The sequence below is a fragment of the Gossypium hirsutum genome, chromosome A10 (assembly GCF_007990345.1).
Source record: "Gossypium hirsutum isolate 1008001.06 chromosome A10, Gossypium_hirsutum_v2.1, whole genome shotgun sequence".
In the NCBI taxonomy this organism is placed as follows: Eukaryota; Viridiplantae; Streptophyta; class Magnoliopsida; order Malvales; family Malvaceae; genus Gossypium; species Gossypium hirsutum.
In genome coordinates this window covers 108934392-108956959 of record NC_053433.1, presented here as the reverse complement: position 1 = coordinate 108956959, position 22568 = coordinate 108934392, and the positions used below count along the sequence as shown (strand labels likewise).

General features: G+C 31.8%; 1 protein-coding gene across 1 annotated transcript; it reads right to left on the bottom strand.

Annotated features, from left to right (window-relative positions):
• Positions 1 to 3924: 3924 nt before the first annotated feature.
• Positions 3925 to 22356, bottom strand: LOC121208092 (40S ribosomal protein S5). The gene is made up of 6 exons (XM_041078595.1): positions 22333 to 22356; positions 22093 to 22228; positions 7299 to 7460; positions 4802 to 5090; positions 4435 to 4638; positions 3925 to 4313 (listed from the first exon to the last, which is right to left on the bottom strand). Exons 1-6 carry the CDS (start codon positions 22354 to 22356, stop codon positions 4259 to 4261), a joined length of 870 nt encoding a protein of 289 aa, XP_040934529.1. The 3' UTR covers positions 3925 to 4258.
• Between the last annotated feature and the right edge of the window lie 212 nt (positions 22357 to 22568).

Below are 22568 nucleotides of genomic sequence, written 5' to 3'. Positions count from 1 at the left end.
CAAAAAGAAAATTCAGGTATCAAATTTTCAAGATAAGCTTATCCTTATACAACGGTCTAACTCTATCAACTGCATCTACAAGTTAAAGGGTAAATTACATTAATACCCATTCAACTATTAGTAAATTTCTTTTTTGGTCACTTAAATATAAAAGGTTACAAAATGGTTATTTAACTCTCTCTTTTTTTGTTCACCAATCGTTAAATAGCTAATGGAAATATAACATGACAGCTTTTAAAAGTGATATAATAACAACTTTAACCCTCAACACTATAAATTATGTCAACTTAGTCTTGATTCTAAAAAACTAACCCTTAATGTTTACATATTGTGTAATTTGATCATTTTTGTAGCTTTTCTTTCTGCAACCATTTCGTCTAAAAAATAAAAACACCCAAACAACCAAGATAATATTTTTCACCTTTTCTCATTCTTTTCTCTCGATACTTCGACTTTCCATCACTAGATTGAATACTAATGGTTGAGATGACTTGGTTTTCACCAATTCACTCTTCAACGATTTCATAAGATTCATGCTTGAACAGTTCGATTTTGGTTGAGTTGAGCAGCTCTTATTATTATTGTCATTGTTATTATTGTCTTCTGTGAACACAGAGAACCTTGTCACTTGTTCAACCAACCTGTTGTTAAAAGGAAGATGAAAGTGCCTTTGAAGTCATCAACTTCCGGAACCAGAGCCACAATAAATTTAGTTGAATCCAGGGAGTGGATAAGTTGAACGACTTGGGGACTCAAGAGTTCAAATAAAAACATGGATGAACTTGCATTATCAATTGCTAGATCTGATATCAAAAGAAATTTTGTGTAGTTAAATAGGACCAATTGGAGTACTACCACTTTGTCCTTTTGCGACGTTGGCCTTGCATTTGACTTAATGGAAATGAAGAACAAGAAGAAGAAACAAAACAGGCCCAATTTTGAAAAATAGCCAATTCAATTCCTCGAAAATAAAAAGTACCTACTTTGTAATTCAACCCAATTTTAATTAATTAAAATGTGCTATAAGTTCATGTACTCTTTACAAATTTAGAACTTAGCCCTTGTACTTTTATTTCTAAGAATTTAGTCCTTCTACTTTTAAGATTTCAAAATTCAAATCTAATTGTTAACATTATTAAAAAGAACTCACTTGGTAGCCATATAACTAAAAAAATGTTGTAATAAACTTAAATTTAATAAAATAATTCTAACAGTATTAATAATTGGACCTGCATTTTTAAATATGAAAAGTAAAGGGGCTAAATTCTTAGAAATAAACGTACATAGACTAAATTTCAAATTTATAAAGAATATAGGGACTTATGGCATATTTTAACCATTTTAATTCTAACAACTTCAATTTTTAAGTTTGGATTTGCTTCATCAATGGCAACTAGCTCAAGCTTACAAAAAAATGAGTTAATTTATCATTGAGAAATATCAAGTTCTCAACGTATAAGGAAAGCAATATCTTAGGAGATTATATAATTTAAAAATAAACAAAATTTGAATTTGTTTGGTCTTTATTTCTAATTTACACGTTCTGTATTGAATAATATTTTTATGTAAAAAGGGATAAAAATTAGGTAATGTGTAAGTAGGCTAAATTTTTAAAAATTAAAACTAAAATTAATACAATATATAAATATTGAATAACTATTTATCTAGCTTACGACAGCATGTCGGAATATTGTTGGCGTGTAAGGATAAGAGCATGATGGATGAAAGTGATGGACACGGTGTTAGACATGAAGAAAGTCCGTTGACAATGTAGTTAAGAGTAATAAAGTTGAATGCATTTGGATTTCATCGCGCCCAACTAAGGATACTTTGGTACGTACGATGAAATTGATTTTTTGTGAAATTAAAAAAATATAGAGTGATGTTAGTTCTTGTTTATTATTTATTTAAATAATTATTTACATTAATACAACTTACTGATTATCTTTTTATAAATATTTCCAACTATATTTTAACATATAAAATTTTGACTATGTCAATGGTATTTAACATCTAACCATGAAAAAAACAATTATGTTATTAGATTTCTTTAGACTTGTTTATGGGTCGGGTTATACGTTGAGACTCGAAGGTCAATCTGAAATTTAGAAGGATTTGGATTAAAATATTAAGTTCAAAAAATAGGTTTAGGCAAAAAAATTAAGCCCGATTAAAATATGAGTCAGACTCGAGTTTAAACATTCAAGGCTCGAGTCCAGCCTTACTCATTTTTACGTTCATAATAATTTATATTATGTTATTTATATATACATATATATTATATATTATGTAATTTAGAACACATGAAAAAAATAAACTTATATGAAATATATAATACTACCCTTATGTAAATATTAAAATAATGCTAAGATGACTATATAAAAATTTTCAATAAATAAAAAATATATAAAAATATTAAATATTAAAATAATATAATATAATATAAGTATTTAAAAAATTTTAAAAATAATATGGGTAGGCCTAAAATGGGCTTAAGTTAATTTTTTGCAAATATAAATGAGTTTGGATAAATTTTTAAGCCTATATTTTGGGCCAAATCAGGCTTGGACAAACATAAAATATGTTAATATCAAGCCCAAACTTGACCCGACCCGACTCATAAACACCTTTAGTTATCTTTAATGGCTGTTAGTATATCTATGTGAATCACTTTAAAGTTAAAGTTTTATGTTAAAAATTATATAAATAAAATTGTTTATTTGTAGGAAGGGTCAAAATAAAAAATTTCATTTAATTAAGGGTTAAAATAACTTAAAAGTTAAAATAAAATAAAATATTAGGGTGCGTTTGGTTCGCTGTATTGGATTAGAGGTGTATTGGATTAGAGGTGTATTGGGATTAGAGGTGTATTGGATTAGAGGTGTAATAGCTAATCCACTGTTTGGTTGAATGTAATGGAATAGAGGCGTAATAGTAATCTTGTGTTTGGTTGAATGGAATAGAGGTGTAATAGCATAATGGAAAAAACTAAAATGACTAGAATACCCTTAGCATAAAATTGTTTTGGTAAATGATTATTGTTATTGTTATTTAAATTTTAATAAGATTATTATTATCAGTAATAAATATTTTAATCATATTTAAACATAATTATTATTAAATATATTTTAATTAATAATATATAATTTAATAAAATTCTTATAATTAGCAAAAATTTGTTTTGGTAAATTATTATTGTTATTGTTATTTAAATTTTAATAAGATTATTAATATCAATAATAAATAATTTAATCATATTTAAACATAATTATTATTAAATATATTATAATTAAAATATATAATTTAATAAAATTCTTAATAATTAATATTCTTATATGAATTTACTCAAATCATAATATATGATACTGTAAAATATAAAGTAACATAATTATTATTAATATATTATAATTAAAATATATAATTTAATAAAATTCTTAATAATTAATATTCTTATATGAATTTACTCAAATCATAATATATGATACTATAAAAGAAAATTTGAAATAATTAATATTAAATATATTTTAATTAAAATATATGATTTAATAAAATTTAAAATAATTATAACTAATAAATTATATTTCCAACTGAAACAAGCCAAACAACATAAGCAGTATTAGAACGGGGATTATTAAATCGACTTTTGTAGTATAAAGTTCCAAAAAAAATTTTCTTTATCTGTAGATAGAGAGAATCATGTTCATAAAACATATAAAATTTGACGTTGATGAACTGCAGTCTCTTCCATTGTTAATGCAGGTTGAAAGGCTTGATTTCAATAGTGTTACGGCCTTTGTATTTAACTTCAAATAGAAGTTTGTACAATTGCTCCAATTAATATTTTTTTTCTTTGCTTCTATTGGCTGGGTTAGAAATTCAAAACAATATTTTTGAAAGACTTGTATAATTTCATCTGCTCAATAATTGGAAAAACTCAATTTGATTTCTTCCTTTAATTGTCTCTTTTTTAAGTACTAATTATCAGCAACAGGCAGGGCGATTTAATGTGGTCAAAACAACCACATCAAGCACTCTCATCTCTTTGTTTGCAGCAAAGATGAACTCAACAGCTTCAAACCATGGCAAAATAAGTACAACATATATAACCAAAACAGGATATGCTTTCTTCAATAACATCTCAACTTAAATAACGAAACATTCATATTATGTTCGGAACACAAAATAGGTAACTTATAAAGTACTGAATAAAAAACAGAAGTGTCCACTGCCATGGTTTATGCAAAGTCCTACCAATTCCTCAACGATTGGCCTTGGCAACTCTCTCGATTTCGTCCTTCTTCTTGATGGCATAGCTGCACAAACAACACGAGAATGATGAAGCAAGCTGTGGTAAATAAATGAGATTGCAAGGACAGTTCCTAGTTTCAAAGCAAAATAAGGTTCAAACACGGGAGTTCAAAGGCTGTTATTTACCTGTTAGATGATCCCTTTGCTGCGTTAATAAGCTCATCAGCTAAACATTCAGCGATAGTTTTAATGTTTCTGAATGCAGACTCACGATTACCAGTGGTGAGGAGATAGATGGCTTGATTCACTCGACGAAGAGGAGAAATATCAACAGCCTGACGCCTCACAACACCAGCAGAACCAATACGAGTAGCATCTTCACGAGGTCCACTGTTATATCAATCAAAAATCAACAAGGATTATCAAAGATTGATCCAACAAAGCTAACCCAGAATTGGAAGATGTTTTAATTAACATCATCTGCTACTTTAAAGATTAAAGTCAGCTAGTGATACATTTGAAAAAGGAAATTCTTAAAGGTCATATAGGCCACCTGTTGATAATGGCATCAACAATGACTTGAATTGGGTTCTGATCAGTCAGGAGATAAATAATTTCCATAGCATGCTTCACAATCCTGACTGCCATAAGTTTCTTTCCATTGTTTCGGCCATGCATCATCAATGAGTTTGTAAACCTCTCAACAATGGGGCACTGAGCCTTTCTAAAACGCTTAACTAAGTACCTCCCAGCAGTGTGTAAAACATATGATAGATTATACACTACTCCACATGTAAAACATTCAACTGAAAGGTTACATGGTACTTTTGCCTCAACTAAACCTATATCCAAAACCACACATTAGAATTTCTCGACAAACAAGCCATAATAAGACCCAGAAATACTGAAAATCGAACATCTTGAAGATTATAGATGCTACTTTTTAAGTAACTTCAGATCAAAACTAAAATCCAAAAATCAAGTGACTTTAGATCAAAATTAAAATCCAAGAAAAGAGAAACAGCATAAAACAAATATTCAAACAAAAGCAAGAAAAGTTGTATAAAATGAATTGATCTAATGAAACAGAAACTCCAAAAAATGAGAATGCAATAGATCAGAAGTTCTCCACAGTTGTCAAGATTATTAATCAGCTGTTCATTTTTAATGCATGGACAGTATCCTCAGAGACCATTTCACAATTAAAACTCCTGCTTGGCCACGACAAAACAGAAAGTTCAGCCACAGAACTTCTTGCTTAGAAATTAAAATCCACCATGTAATTACGACATTATAAACTCAATCATACTTTATCATTATATAACGGCTTCACCACACATGAAGTTTGAATGGCGAAATAAAGGGAAAAAAAACAGAAGCCTAATCCACGCATTTTTAACTTTCTACTCCAAACTAGACTTATTTCAACAGACAACTGAAGGATACAAGATAGAATGATAATGCAGGAGAATTGATAATTTATCCCCAAAAAAACCCTAATTTCAACAGACAAAACCCACCATAGTTGAAGAACACAAATCTGTTTTTTGTCAACAAAACAATCATGATGAAGAAAATTAAAAATCCAAATTAAGTAAAAAAAGAGAAGAAGCACTTGCCGCTTCTGTTGATGTTGGTGAAAGATGCCAAGATGAAAGTCGGCGAAAGATCTGAGCGGGTGGAGGTTTGGTTCGGTGGCAACTTCTGTTGATGTTGGGAGGGAGAGGGAGAGGGAGAGGGTGGGGTAGAGAACGATTTCTGCTGGGAAGGGTAAAACAGACACCGATTAGCTAATCCTTTATTTTGGAAGGGATTGGAAATCAGCATTGAAGCAGAGAAAATGAGGATTGCGTACGTAACGTAATAGGCCCGTATTAGGGCAATACACCCAACCAAACATGGGATTAAGTGGGCTCACCGATTAGGGGTGTATTGGCTATGCCAATACACCCAACCAAACATACTCTTATTGTTTAGTTTTAGTGTTCAATTTCGTACTTAGATTTGATTTCAATATTTAATTTGATATTTAGACCAATAGTATCATGTGACCTAATTAATATTTGAATGTGCTCTAATAAAAAATATAGACATTTCATTGAGACAAAAAGATAATCCATTTATCAAATTGAACATTAAATCAAACTCAAGTGTTTAATTAGGACAGAAAAAAATTGAACATTAAATTAGAAAATAAAAATACAGATATCAAATTAAACTTCAAAACTCAACTTAAGTACCAATTTAAGATATGGGAGAAGGAATTAAACAAAGTGGGTGAAGCTATAATACAACTTAGGCAAACTCCATTAAATACAGTAGACATGGTGGACAATTTAATAACAAAGAAAGAAAAACATAGGGAGGTTGTTAATTACATGGTTGGTTGCGGATCTATATGTGCACACTTTTCAACATAAGTTTATCCTTATACAATGGCCTAACTCTCTATCAACCGCATCTGTAAGTTAAAAGGGTAAATTACAGTAATAGTTATTTAACTATTAGTAAATTTCTTTTTGATCACTTAACTATAAAAAATTACAAAATAGTTCTTTAACTATTTGTTTTTTTTTTGGTTCACCAGCCATTAAATGGCTACTGGAAATATGACATGGTAGCTTTTAAAAGTGGTATAATAGCAACTTTATCCCTCAACATTATAAATTATGTCAATTTAGTCTTGATTTTGAAAAACTAACCCTTAATGTTTACATATTATGCAATTTGATCCTTTTTATAGTTTTGCTTTCTTTGTGACCCTTTTGCCTAAAACATAGAAAGACTCAAACAACCAAGATCATAGTTTTCACCTTTCTCATTCTTTTCTCTTGATACTTCTATTCTCCATCATTAGATTGAACACTAATGGCTGAGATGACTTGGTTTTCACTGATTCACTCTTCAAAGATTTCATAAGATTCACGCTTGAACAGTTCGATTTTGGTTCAGCTGACCAACTCTTATTATTGTTGTTGTTGTTGTTATTATTGTCATCGTTATTATCGTCTTCTGCGAACACAAAAAGCCTTGTTACTTGTTCAACTAACCTGCTGTTAAAAGGAATATGAAATTGCCTCTAAAATCATCAACTTCCAGAACCAGAGTCACCAGAAGCTTAGTTGAGTCCAGGGAGTGGATAAGTTGAACGTTTAAGGGACTTGAGAGTTCAAATAAAAACATGGATGAACTCGTATTACTGATTGCTGGATCTGGCATCAAAAGAAAATTTTTACAGGCAGATAAGAAAAATAGAGTGTTGCCACTTTGTCCTTTTGCAACATTGTCCTTGCATTTGACTCAATGGAAATGAAGAACAATAATAAGAAACAAAACAACCCAAATTTTGAAAAATAGCCAATTCAATTCCTCAAAATATAGAAGTACCCACTTCGTAATTCAACCCAATTTTAATTGGTTAAAATGTGCCATAAGTTCATGTACTCTTCACAAATTTGGAATTTATCCCCTGTACTTTTATTTCCAAGAATTTAGTCCCTTTACTTTTCAGATTTCAAAATTCAAGTCCAACTGTTAACATTGTTAAAAAAAATACTCACTTGATAGCCATGTAACTAAAAAAAATGGTGTTGTGATGAACCTAAATTTAATAAAATAATTTTAGCAGTATTAACAATTGGACCTGAATTTTTAAATATGAAAAGTAAAGGGACAAAACTCCTAGAAATAAAAGTACATGGGCTAAATTTTAAATTTATGAATAGTATAAGGACTTATGGTATATTTTAACCATATTAATTCTAACAACTTCAATTTTTTTAAGTTTGGATTTGCTTCATCAATGGCAACTAGCTCAAGCTAACAAAAAATGAGTCAATTGTCATTGAGAAATATCAAGTTCTCAGCCATTTGAAGTACAAGGAAATCAATGTCTTTAGGGATTATCTAGTTTAATAATAATCAAATTTTATTTTTTGTTTTTATTTCTAATTTACACGTTCTATATTAAATAATGTTTTCTTGTAAAAAAGGATAAAAATTATGTAATGTGTAAACATTGAAGGATAAATTCTTAAAAAACAATACTAAAATTGGCACAATATATAAATGTTGAGGGCTAAATTTATTATTATGTCAATTTTAAAAGCTACCTTTCTGTTATCCATTTAACGTTTGGTGACCAAAAAGGAATGAGTTGAATAGTTGGGTGATTACTGATCTAGTTTACCTTAATATAAAGGACAACATGTTGGAATATTATTTGCGCGTAATGATAAGAGCATGATGGATGAAACTGATCAATATGGTTAGACATCAAGAAAGTCCCTTGACAATGTGGTATAAAGTAATAAAGTTAAGGGTAAGCTATACCCAATATCACTAAACTATTAGTAAGTTTACGTTTTAGTCACTCAGCTTCAAAATGTTATGTAACACCCCAAACTCGGCCTAGATGTTATGGTCGAATCCGGCAATGTCACATGAGAGTGTTTTTGGAAACCGTATTGATACATAAAAATAAATCTGTCAAATTGTTATCTTTTACTCGTATGCAGAAGTTATAAAATCCAATTAACTCTTGGTACCGTTTTATTTATGAAAACCTTAGTTAATTTTTTTTAAAAAACATGCTTTAGCGTTGCAATTTATATTCCACTATCACAGTTCAAAAACCCAAACTAAACTAACAGTCCAAGTCCATATTTACAACGCAAAAATCCCCAAAATAATAATAAAATAACGTGGTAAAGCATTTAAAACATAAAACCCATGGGTAGGTGGCTGTGGTCACCGTCGAGTCCTCCGCTGCACCGATCCATCTACTGCTAGGGATTACCTAAACATATTAAACAAATAAAGGGTGAGTTTTCACAAACTCAGTGTGTACCTACCCACAGTTCAGCATGCATACAGTCAGATAACGGAATACAGACATCACTCGGGCCTGAACCCTTTACAGAACCGATATGGGCCTTAGCCCACTCAGAACAGAATCAGACCTATACTCAAGGCCTTAGCTCATCTCAGATATAGCATGCATAATAGATCAGAAAAACAGAACATGCCCATCAACTCTGCACACCAACTCCGTCCAACCCAACATACCATTTGGGGATAAAATCGACCTACCTATCCCTGCACACCAAATATAGGGATAAAATCGACCCATCTAACCCTACACACCATAAAGTATTGTAATGCGGCACATGTCATAAATATGCAGCTTAGCTTTGAAGCCTTTCAGATACTTCATTCACTTCATCAAACCCACCATAATGCAATGTATCATACCATATGGAATGCTATAATGTAGATAAACAAATCATACATTTATTTTCAGAACACTGTAGTTATACATGCTAGGTGTAATATGTTAACGTATACATCACAACATCACATCACAGAACAGAGGTCTAAGTAATGATTATCGACCCTACAACAGATCACAACCGACTTAGGCGACCCGTGCAACCCTACAGAAGAAAAATGGGCTCACACACCCATGTGGCCCACAAACCCATGTAGCCCACACGCCCCAATTTAGCCTTGGCCGAATGGACCACACGGCCTGGCCCAGAACTTTACACGCCTGTATGGCCCACACGGCCCAATTGGCCGAGCTCGTGTCTCGCACACGGCCTCGCCAGCCATCACAAAGTTGTGTCTGTCACCCTCATTTCGCGCACACACGGCCTGGTTCGTCGACACACTCTCGTGTACTGCCATATGGCCTACCACACGGACGACCACACACCCGTGTGGCGTCAACAGAATGCTTTTTAGCTTTCGTCGAATCTCGTTTTCAGTGCATTTGGAGTACACACCTGGTTTCGATTGAAGCTAAACCGCACCCCAAGCACTCGAGAACCTACATATTGTCAATCCAACACCACAATCAGTTTTACTTTGCGAAAAATCGAAATCCTGAAACCAAAATACTCATCCCTAAAACGATGAACACTTAACGCAGGAATTCGAATCGATTCACTACGAACCGGTACGAAGAGAGCCCTAATTCTCGTTATATGCCGCTGTCAAAAAGTCAATATAACCCCAGCTAGTGTGCTAGAAAACCCATCTTACAAAATACTACAATTTCACTTGCCGATATTGTGCAAAGAAACACCGAAGAAGAAGAAAGGACGATACAATTTCAGTAACAAAAAAAGTAAAAATTCAGAAAATGAGAGATAAGGGAAAATTTTGGCATAAGGCAAAAAGAAAGAAAGGGGAAACCGGAGGGGAAATGAATAATTTTTTTTCCTACAGAGAGAATTTTGGGAAACTGATCACCCAAATCCCACTACCTACTCTATTTCAACCATCCACTACACAGATTTCCAGGATAACTCAAACTCTAAGCCACCTCACCGAGTAAAAAATATATATTCCTACACTCATGCAGAGATTCAAACCTAAAACCTCTAGCAAACTGACAGTCTACTTAACCACTAGACCAACAGGCCCATTTGATATGGTTTTACAACGATAAAACATAAGCCTATTGAACCAGATTAATGCTTTATTCAGAAAAACATCAAGATTTGCCAAAGGCAGGGCTTGAACTTGGGACTTCTCACACACACCTAGAACACTTAACCACTAAAGCAGACAGATATTTGTGTCATATTCTAACAGAATCAGAAATATAAATTTTGGGGCGTTACAGGTTACAAAATGGTCACTGAACTATTCAAAAGTTTTCATTTAAGCCACTGAACTATTCAAAAGTTTTTATTTAAGTCACTAGGTTGTTAAGGTTTTCTTTTTTTGAAGTCTAGCTAGCGGGCTCCAAACGATGATCCGTCGATTGATACAATAGGTCAATACCCATCGACAAGTAGAAGAACATACCTTAGGTCTAAGTCGATCTGATAGTCATCGTTGGAGATAAAAGAAAAGGTATTTGGATTTTGATTCGTATATTCATAACATTCAAAGTTGTTTCATAAAAAAAACTAGACTGTAGAAGAGAATGAGAATGAGAGCTTTTGATTGGTGTAGGTGGTGCAAACATAAAATGTCATACAAGAACAATTTTAACAGCTCGATGACTTAAATGAAAATTTTCAAGTAGTTTAATGACCATTTTGTAACTTTTTGAAGTTGTGTGACCAAAATGTAAACTTATTAATAGTTTAGTGACTTTGGATGTAGTTTACCCAAAAGTTAATAGAGAAAACTCTGTTATAACATAAGGTACTAGGTTCAAATATAGAAAAATTTTTATCATTTGATTTAAAAACCAGAGCAAATCTAAACCCTTTCTAGAGGGGTTAAATAATAAATTTATTATTGTGTGTTAGTATTTAATTATAAATTAGGGATTTAAAATACAATTCTATCATTGTATATTCGACTTAACTCGATTTTGAATTTAACTAGTGCATAATACAATAATTGGATTAAAATGTAATTTTATCATTATAATAACTTCAAAAATTATAATTTTTAGGGTGGTTAAACCATAAATTTATTGTTTAATGGGAAAATTGAAATATAAATTAGGGATCTGAACTATAATTGTAACATTTTATTGACTTAATATTTTATCATTTTTAGAGAGGCTTAATTATAATTTTTTCAATTTTGAAGCCAAAGTCCTTGCCTGATCTTGGCATTTAGAGAAAACAAAGATACACATATATCTCAATCATTATAAAATTTCAACTTAAGGACTAAAAATTTATTTTTTAAAAAAATTAAAGTATTTTAAGGATACTATTATTTAAAATAGCTAGATATACAAGGATGTGACAAAATTAAAAGTGTTCACAGCCCAATTTTAAAAATTCCAAGCTTGAATTTTGAGTCGGTTTGTCCAATTTTGTCCAAATGACTTATTTCACAAATAAAAAAATTACTTATTTTAATTTTAATATAAATTTATTTTAAATTATTTTATTAATGGGTAAACTACTAAAATAGTCACTTTTGTTTGCTTCAGGTTACATTTTAGTCACTTATATTTGAAATGTTAAGTTTTAGTCACTTACATTATCGTATTGTGACATTTTAGTCACTAAGTGTTAATTGTCGTTAACGATGTAATGATAAGATGACATGGCACGTTAAATCATCATTTCAAACGAAAACTTAGGTTAAATTATACAATTGATCTCTATATTTTTTCATTTTGAGCAATTTAATTTTTTCTTTTATGTTCTTTGAACTTTCCTCTCCTTTTTTTTCATTCTCTTCTCCTTCTCCCTCTATTTTCATCCCTTCTGTGTTTCTTTTAACGTAGTTTTTCTATGTTTTTCATTTGTTAAAACTAGTCCATATACTTTTATTTTTTTTGAAAAATTTAATTTTTTCTTTTTATTTCTTTATTTTCCTTTTCTTTTTCTCCTTTATTTTTCTCTCTTCTCATATTCTTCATTGCAGAAATATAATCTTTACCCACCGAATAAACCAAGTCATTGTTTCTTTCACATGATTAGTAAATTGAATTTCTGTAACATCCTTAACCCATATCCGTTGCCAGAACAAGGTTATGGAGCATTACCGAACTTTACAGATTAATTATAAACATTTCATAATCTTTAATACATATATCATAATTCATTCATAAAACACTTATATGGTCTCTCGAAGCCCAAAATAGGCATTAGAAGTACATAGGACTCGATCGAAGACTTCAAAATTTTTTCGCAAAATGTCAAAAATATTCTTAGAAACAGGGGACACACGCCCGCGTGGCCAGACCGTGTGGCTCACACGGCCAGGAGACACGCTTGTGTCTTAGGCCGTGTTGGCATTCAATGTGAAATACACGATCGTGTCTCAGCCCGTGTTCTTACCCGTGTCACTCTCTGACTTGTGCCACATGGCTAACCACACGCCTATGTGCAAAGTGCAGGGGACACACGGTCAGACCACATGCCCATGTGTCAGGTTGTGTGTTATACATGGTTGAGACACACGTCCGTGTCTCTGCCCTTGTGGACGAAAATGGGCCATTTTAAGGCCACTTTTCTCACCCTTTTTAACATCAACCTGCGCACAACAATCTCATATACCAATATATCTCAACCATGCAACCAATACAAGTCAAAACATTTTCTCAACATGACATAACATCTCAAACATTTCCATTGCTTATACCTACCTATTTAACTCATTCAATAGATTTATCAAATTCTATTTCTAACTACTTACATAGAAACATTTAAGATTCACAACCACACTTCAATCTATTTCATTGTCAAACCAACTCTATACATGCCATATAAACCAAAATTTACATTACAAAAACTACCAAATTAATCTAAATAGTGTGGCTTGATGTGTTGATTCGATCCTCTGACCTCTCGTTAATCTACAAAGAACATTAAACAACCCGATTAAGCTTAATGAAGTTTAGTAAGGTCATAGGCTTTAAATATAAATCTTACTAAACATACTAAATAATTCATTTAGATTAAGTATTTCACAACATTTCCTGCCAACTACAACTTCAATTGATGAATTCACATAAGTGAGCTCAATATCTATAACTATTTAATTTCTTTCACATTAATCCATGTTATACTTAACAATCTTTGTCAAATTAGAGAACGTCTTACGGATATGAATACATCGTTTTCTTGATGCCATAGTCTAACTATGGTCTTACACAATTGTCATAGCCCTGCCATAGTCTTGCACTCGTAATGCCATAACCCAGTTATGGTCTTATCATCAGGTTGCCATAGCCTAGCTATGGTCTTACATGTATACATATGCTGCCATGGTCCAACCATAGTCTTACGTTTAATGTGTCATAACCCAGTTATGGTCTTTTCATTAAAATTCCATAGCCTAGCTATAGTCTTACATTCAAAAATTACCATGGTCCAACCATGGTCTTATCCGTCAATTCATCTTGTGTCACAGGACGGTCGTACTCAATCCTGCATTCCACTTAATTTGAACTTTCAGTTTAATTTTCATATATTTACAATAATCATAATTCAATAACAAAAATACAAAATAATACATTATATCGTTCCTAAATTAACAATTAATCATGAAATTTCAACCATATGAACTTACCTAGGGTAGTTTGTAGAAGTTATAGAAATTCAGGAACTATTCTGTTAATTTTCCTTTTTCACGTTTGTCTTTGGGTACTTGAATTATAATACAAAATTATTCATTCATCATCATCAAATTCAATTCTAATTAACTTCACAATTTATGCCCTGAAATTTTCTAAATTACACATTTACCCCAACTTTTACAGTTTTTCACAATTTAGTCCATTATCAATTTTCCCACCAATTGAGCTATTTTTTCTCAATTAACAATTTATTCCATTATTCTAAGTTATTTTAAAGCCTTTGATTCATAGAAATCTAACAGCAAACCCTAATTCTTTTATTCTTCACAATTTAGTCCTAATAATTAATTTCTATTGAAATTACTTGATAAAATCATCATATGAGTAAAATTAAAGCTTCAAATACATATTAATTCATCATAAACTTCCAAAAATCATCAATGGTAACTTTCAAAATCACTCATGAAATCAAAAACTAATGAAATAGACAATTGAATCTAATTGTAAAAGTCTTAAAACATAAAAATTTCAAAGAAAAAGCATGAATTGAACTCACTTGAAGTAAGAATATGCAAAATCAGCTTCTAATGATCTTCTATGGTGTTTTTAGCTAAAGAAATATGAAGAATTTTCTAGAAACTCTTTTAATTATTTATTTATTTGTTTAATTTTACAAAATTTACAATTTTGTCCGTAGTTCAAATTATTTCCTTACTAATTTTTATATCATTGCCGTCCAATCTATGTAATTAGGCCCAATTGCTCTTTAAATCCTTCTTATTTATTATTTGAGCTATCTAGTCACTATTTCTTTAATTTATAAGTTTTGCACCTCTTTCAATTTAGTCTTTTTTAATTAATTAACTATCAAGACATTAAAATTTTCTAAGAAAACTTTAATACTAACCTAATAACACTCTATAAATATTTATAAAAATATTTACAACTTAGTTTCTGAAATCGAGGTCTCATTTCCTTGTTTTCGAAACCAATTAATCTAATAAATATTTCTAAAACATAAATCACTAATTCATAGTTTTTCCTAAATTCATAAATTGCTTATAAACACTAAATAATAAAATTTACGAGCTCATTTGTCTGATTTTAGTGATCTCGAACCACTGTTTCTGACACTACTAAAAATTGAGTTGTTACAACTCTCCCCCTTTAGGAAATTTCGTCCTCAAAATTTGTTACCTGAGAATAAGTTCAGGTACCGTGATCTCATCGATTCTTCTGTTTCCCAGGTAGCCTCCTCCAAACCATGACGATGCCATAACACTTTAACTAATGGTACTCGTTTATTCCGTAATTCTTTAACTTCTCTAGTTAAAATTTTTACTAGTTCTTTTGAGTAAGTCATATTTGGTCATATATCTTAATTTCACTATGAGGAATCACACGTGAAGGATCTGATCTGTACCGTCTTAACATAGACACATGAAACACGTTATGAATCTTCTCAAGTTCTGGAGGCAGAGCTAACTGATAAGCCACAGGGTCAATTCTTTCTATAATTTCATACGGTCCAATAAATCTTAGACTTAGTTTCCCTTTTCTACCAAACCGTAATACTTTCTTCTATGGTGAAACTTTTAAGAACACTCGATCGCCAACCGCAAATTCTATATCTCTTCTTTTCAAATCTGCATATGATTTCTGACGGTCTGAAGTAGCTTTAAACTATCAATGCAATCCTCCAACACCCTTTGGAATCGATTGGCTACCATCGTAGTGTTGGAAAAATGAGTTTGGAAAATGCAGCTGAAATTAAATTTAGGGAAAATAGAGTTCAATTTTTTTTTCCAAAACAAGATCTTGGTTGTGATATCTAAAGTAATAAACACTTAATCAAAATTTTACCTTTTCGATTCGTCTAGGATGAGCGCTTTGACTGAGTAGTCTTCTTTGCTATCCTCAAGCCTGCGTCTACCAAGTGTGGACTTGCTTCAAATCAGAAAATTTTTCACAAAAATTATCAGTGGGGTAATTTTACAATTTCTCTAAACTTTTGGGTCAAGTTGTAAATCAAAAAAAATATCTTTAGAAATTCTATGGAATAATTTTTTTCAGAGAAATTTCTCTTTATAACTTTCTCTTAAATTTAAGTATATGTAAATAATGACCCAATGCTCGTTTTATATAGGGAGAGTTTAGAGAGTTCAATTATGATTAAAATTAATCACTTTAATATTAAATTAATATAATAAATATCAAGATAAATATTAGATTAAATTTAATATAAAATCTTATTAAAATAATAGAATGTTTATTTACAAGATAAACATTAAATTAAATTTAATATTAAGATAATCACTTTAATATTAAATTAATAAAATAGTATTAAGATAAGTACTAAATTAAATTTAATATTAAACTATTAAAATAATATTATTTTTGGAATAATTAATCTAAAATCAAATTCTCTGGCAGAGTCCCAGTAGGAGTTTAACCCTTGCACTGCTTAACTACCGATGACCAACTGCAGCCGGTCACCAGGAGCTGCCGTCACAGCCACTGGCACCGCTGTGTCCGGTGATGTAGGTGTGACACCCTTACTGTACCCCAAGCCAGTTCAGCTGCCGTCAGTTTGGTCCGGGTCAATGACGACTTGACGGGTCTAGTCTAGCCATCGATTGGACCGTCGGCCTGGTTTCATATACTGAGCTCGATTCGACCAATTTTTGGATCTTGGTCTCAGTTTTGTATTTCCGGGCTCAATTTACGATCTCAGGTCCAATATTCAAGTTCAATTACCCATTGAGCAAATTGTCTGACTTGAAAATTAACTTCCAAAAATATCATATTAATTTTAATTGATTTGATTAATTTAATTTTACTTGATTAAAACAAATTTATCCAAAGATCACTTAGATTTTTCAAATTATTTTTTCAATAAAATTATTTATTCAAATTCTCTAGTTGAACAATTCACACGCCTACCTAATTTAATTCCACATCAAATAAATCGACTCAATTAAATTATTCCCAAAGTTGTAGAATTTTCTTCTGATTCAAATACAGTCCGATCGAGCTTTGTTGAGCTAGCGGAGGGACCAATCAGACATATACAATTAGGCTCTAGTGATTGCATTTATGTCTAGAAGTATTGTTCCGATAATTCGCAATTATTTAATTAGGGAGTTAGTTCACAAGAAGTACCATGATTGAAAACTCCTTATTGTATATTCTTTACGAAAGCAATTCATCCAACTGCTTTATCCAATGACCTTATCATGTATGTGTTACCCTCATATGATATCATTGATTCCTTCAAGTTAAATTCGTTCACTCAATAGAATCCTATTTTATCTCATTGTCACCATTGTGTCTACTTAATGATTAATATGATTATTGTTAACAAATGACTATGATAAATTACTCGTTTGAGAACAAGCAACCCGTGGCCACGTTCTATATTTATCAATCCACACAATGCCAATAAGAGGATATCATTACTCCTTAATTGTGATATGAATTTCATTGTTGCTAGTAAAGCCATGTCACACACAAGTCAGGTATCCAGCATACTGGCTATGGGTTCGATCATCTTTAGAGTATAAGCCTCTACTTATATCAAAGCACATGAGTTGCATAAGCATTGTCAGTGACTAACTCAGGATTTAGATAAATCACACCATAAACGACATAAGTGAATTAATTCACAAATGGAATCAGAATTAATTCATCTTGGGTCTAGTCCAATGTATCATTCTACCAATGAATACATCTATGTCTCTATTTGTGGAGTCATCTGCTTCGATAGCCAGGACTAGTCATTTCTCCAATTGGAATTGTAGACGAAATAATAATCCTTCTCAGTATTTGAATCAAATGCTTACTTTGATTCTTTTATGGGATTACAGACTCATTTATATTATCCACTGAAGTAAGTTTTTTTTCTCGCAATATAAACGTTCATACAATGCCACTTATTTTCAGTTTGAACTTAGACAATCAATTTGCTTGTCATGATTTTGTTATGCATGCAAAATATAAAAGATATAAATACAAAAGATATAATAGTGAAATTTGAAATTAATTTTATTTATTTGTTCATTGTTCAAATAAATAAAAAATAGTTACATGTTTACTATAATATAGGCACATTTCCCAACACTTAGCAATCATCTTTTAAAGAACTGTGCATAACTAATAGGCGTAAAATTTGCTAAATTCATTGGGCATGGAATTTTAGGAATCAGTACAATATTTGTAACATTTAAAGGAGCTAAAATTTTACCTTCATTTAATACCTCCAAACAATAAGAGGAAATATCATTCCTAACAAAATGTCAACACCATTGATAGAACAGAGTCGGAAAGCCATCGTCCCTTGATGCCTTCGTGAGACCCATACTATTCAATGCCTCCACGACTTCTTTCTCTGTGTATTGTGTTGTTAACAAATCATTTACTTCATTAGAGATGCATTGTCTTACCCCAGATAGAATATGGCCCTATCACCAATCCCCTTTGACTCAAAAAGGGATTGAAAATAATTCCTAGCAATGCCTTCCATCTCAGTCTCCCCTCTCATTAATCGTCCATCCCCTCTTGCAAGCCACTAATTCTATTTTCTCTCCTTTTTTGAGAGGCAAAATTATGGAAAAAAGTCGTGTTCTTATCCTCTAACCTCAGCCAATTCACCCTTGCCCTTTGTTCCCAAGAAAAATCATCTTTATCAATCTGTAAATTTAACTAAACTTTAGTACCAATCAGTTCCACAAGGTTATTTGTAACACCCCTAACCCATATCCGTCGCAAGAATAGGGTTACGGAGCATTACCGAAATATACAGAATAAATATAGACATTTCATATTATTTAACATTCATGTCAGAAATTATTCATAAAGTCCCTTATATGAGCCACCGAGGCTCAAAACATACATTAGAAACAAGTCAGGACTAAACTGGGTACCAAAGAATTTTTCATAAAATCTCAAAATTTTTCAAGGCGCAGGGGACACACGCCTGTGTGGTCTGGCCGTGTGGGCATTCAAAATAGGGCACATGGCCATGTCCCAACCAGTGTCTATACTCGTGTAACTCTCTAACTTGGGTCACATGGCCAAGTCACACGCCCGTGTGCTAGGCCGTGTGTAGGTGCAGGAGTTACACGGCCAAGCCACAAGCCCATGTGCTAGGTCGTGTGAAAAATCCTTAGTATTCTGTTTTAATAGGGGACACATGACCAAAACACACGCTCGTGTGGTAGGCCATGTGTCACACATGGCTGAGAAACACGCCCGTGTGGATGAAATAAGGCCATTTCTAAGCCTTATTTCTCACCTATTTAGTCCACCACATACACTAACATTTTAACACATTCAAAAACCAATCCAAGACATTATTAAATTAACCAAAATCAAGTCATAAACATGTCATATATCCTCATTTCTCATCATTCAAATTTACCATATTAATGAAAACATCTATTTGCTTACTTATACCAACTATACTATCTCATCTCATACATCAATATGCCTATAACTTATCCATCACTCAACCACATCAAATACAAAAAACATGAAGAAGCCACACAAATATATACTTAACAAAAGTATGTCCAACTTAAGCCATCCTAATGGCTATTTATAACCAAAACACATATTTGTCATCAATGGCCCAACTGAACCTATACATGCCATTATACCAAAATTTAGTTTATTATATATACCAAAATGAGCCGAAGGATAGTGTGATGATACTCCGACCAGCTTCCAACCACTTCAAGCTTCTGAATTACTATAAAACAAGAAAAATAATACAGGATAAACATATTATAATTAGTAAGTTCGTATAATGGGAAATTAACTTACCATTCATTTATATTTAAAGTAAGTATGCAAAATTCATCCAAAGAAAATTTAGCAATTTGCCTAAACACATATAATCTCAAGAAACATTTTAGTCACATACTTCATGTGAATATCAAGAATAAAAAATGAGCTCATCATGTAAAAATTTTCATATACACATGCTTTCCACATCATATATCTATATAACATGTACATTTCCATAATAATTCATCTCAAATTCAGATTATTACATGTGGAAACTTTGACCGTTGAATTATTAGAAATATCAATGGATACACAGGTAGTACACTTGAAGTGTACAAACTGTAATTCGTCAATTCATATGCGGGAGTGCTCATTAAAGCACATAATCGGGAAGCCCTCTCTCAAGCCATATAACAGGAAGCTCATGTGAGCCATATAACGGAAAGCTCATAAGAGCCATAATCAGGAAGCTCATGCGAGCCAATAACAGGTAGCTTCGAAGAGCCATTAATGGGAAGCTCCAGATAGCCATATATCGGGAAGCTCTGGATATCCATTAATAAGGAAGCTCACAAAGAGCCTTTAATCGGGAAGCTCATGAAGAGCTATATAACGGGACATTCATAAGAGTTGTGGTGTGTCTACAACATATACAGAATCACAACGATTGGGATGCTTCGAAGAGCTATTATCGGAAAGCTTGCAAGAACCATATAACGGGAAGGTCGAAAGGGCTAATAACAGGACGCTCTTTCGAGCTGTGGTGTGCTCGCAACATATGCAGGACCACAACCAATACGAGAAATCCTGTATCCATTGAATTTTATTTACTCAAACAGGACTTGACATTTATCGGGCTTTGTCGGATATGCAATTAATTTCATATATATGACATTTATACAATTCACATATACAACATTCAATTCAAATATATAAATATACACAATTTAGTTACACGAACTTACCTTGACAAGTATTCGTTGATTTGTTGTCTAATAATCCAACACTTTCTCTTTTTCTTGATCTAATTCTGTATTTTGTCTAACCGAATCTATACGAGTAAATTTAACTCAATTTAACACAATTCATATTCAGTTCAATTCAATTCACATCTTAAGAAAAATTACCATTTTGCCCCTATACTTTTAATTGATGACGATTTCGTCTCTAGGCTCAGAAAAATAAAATTTATGCAATTTAACCCTTATTCCAAGCCTAACCGATTTTTACATGTAACATTTGTAGCCCATGTAATTCATAAAATTTAGAATTTTTCCATAAATTTTACATCTTTACAATTTAGCCTCTAAATTACAATTTCATTAAAATTCACTTTAGAAAAGTTGTTTATCTATCAGCAACCTTTTATTTTTTACCATAAATTTCATAATTCATGCATATTCATCCATGGAAAAACTTTAATACTTTTATATCTTTATAAATTAATCCCCGAGATAGCTTGATTAAGCTATTACGATCTCGAAAATATAAAAATTACTAAAAAGGGACAAGATTATTTACCCAATTAAGCCAAGTAAGCTTGCTTGAGTTCTCTTCTCTTAGTTAGGGTTTCCACGTATTTAATTTTGGGAAAGATGATATAAATGATGATATTTTATTTTATTTTATTATTTATCATCTTTATTTTTATCTTTCCAATTTTGTCATTTTTTATTTAATTTTCCATTGATGAATCGTCATACTTATCTACTAACCCCTTTTAATGGTCTATTTGTCATATAAGGACCTCCAATTTTGAATTCCATAGCTATTTGATCCTTTTAGCTACTAAAATTTAACTTTTTCATTTTATGCAATTTAGTCCTTTTATCAATTAAATATGTAATCATTAAAATTTCCTAACGAAATTTTTATACGATATTCCTATCATACGATGAACCATAAAATAATTTTAACGTAATTTTTCTTACAGACTCAGATTTGAGGTCCCGAAACCAATGTTCTGATTTAACTGAGAACGGGTTGTTACATTATCATTATCTCTATCCCCTTCCATTAGAACTCCAAGCTTTCTTATTAACTTTTTTTACCCACTTTCTTCAGTCTAATTTCCATTGCCCATCTCCCCAAGCCAGCCCAATCCCTCTCCAACTTAACATGAATATTATCGTCACCCTCCTCCCACTGATTCCTATACTCTTGTTCAAAAGTCTCCTCCAACACCCACTATGCCTCAAAATGAAAACGTTTAGGTCAAAGATTATATCCAACTTGCTCTAACTGAATAAGAAGCGAACAGTAATCAAAAAACAGCGTGGAACATGGCGTACCATTGCATTAGGAAACAGAGCCATCCATCCTTTATTTGTTACCCCCTATCTAATCTCTCCCTAATATTTGTTTCCGGGAGATTACCCCCATCCCAAGTAAACCATGGTCTAGAATATCCTACATGCACCAGCTGACAATCACTAAGAACCTTTTTAAAAGCTTTCATTCGCCTTTCCTCTCTAGGTATCCCTAATTTCTTTTTAAAGGCATCCAAAATATCATTAAAATCACCTCC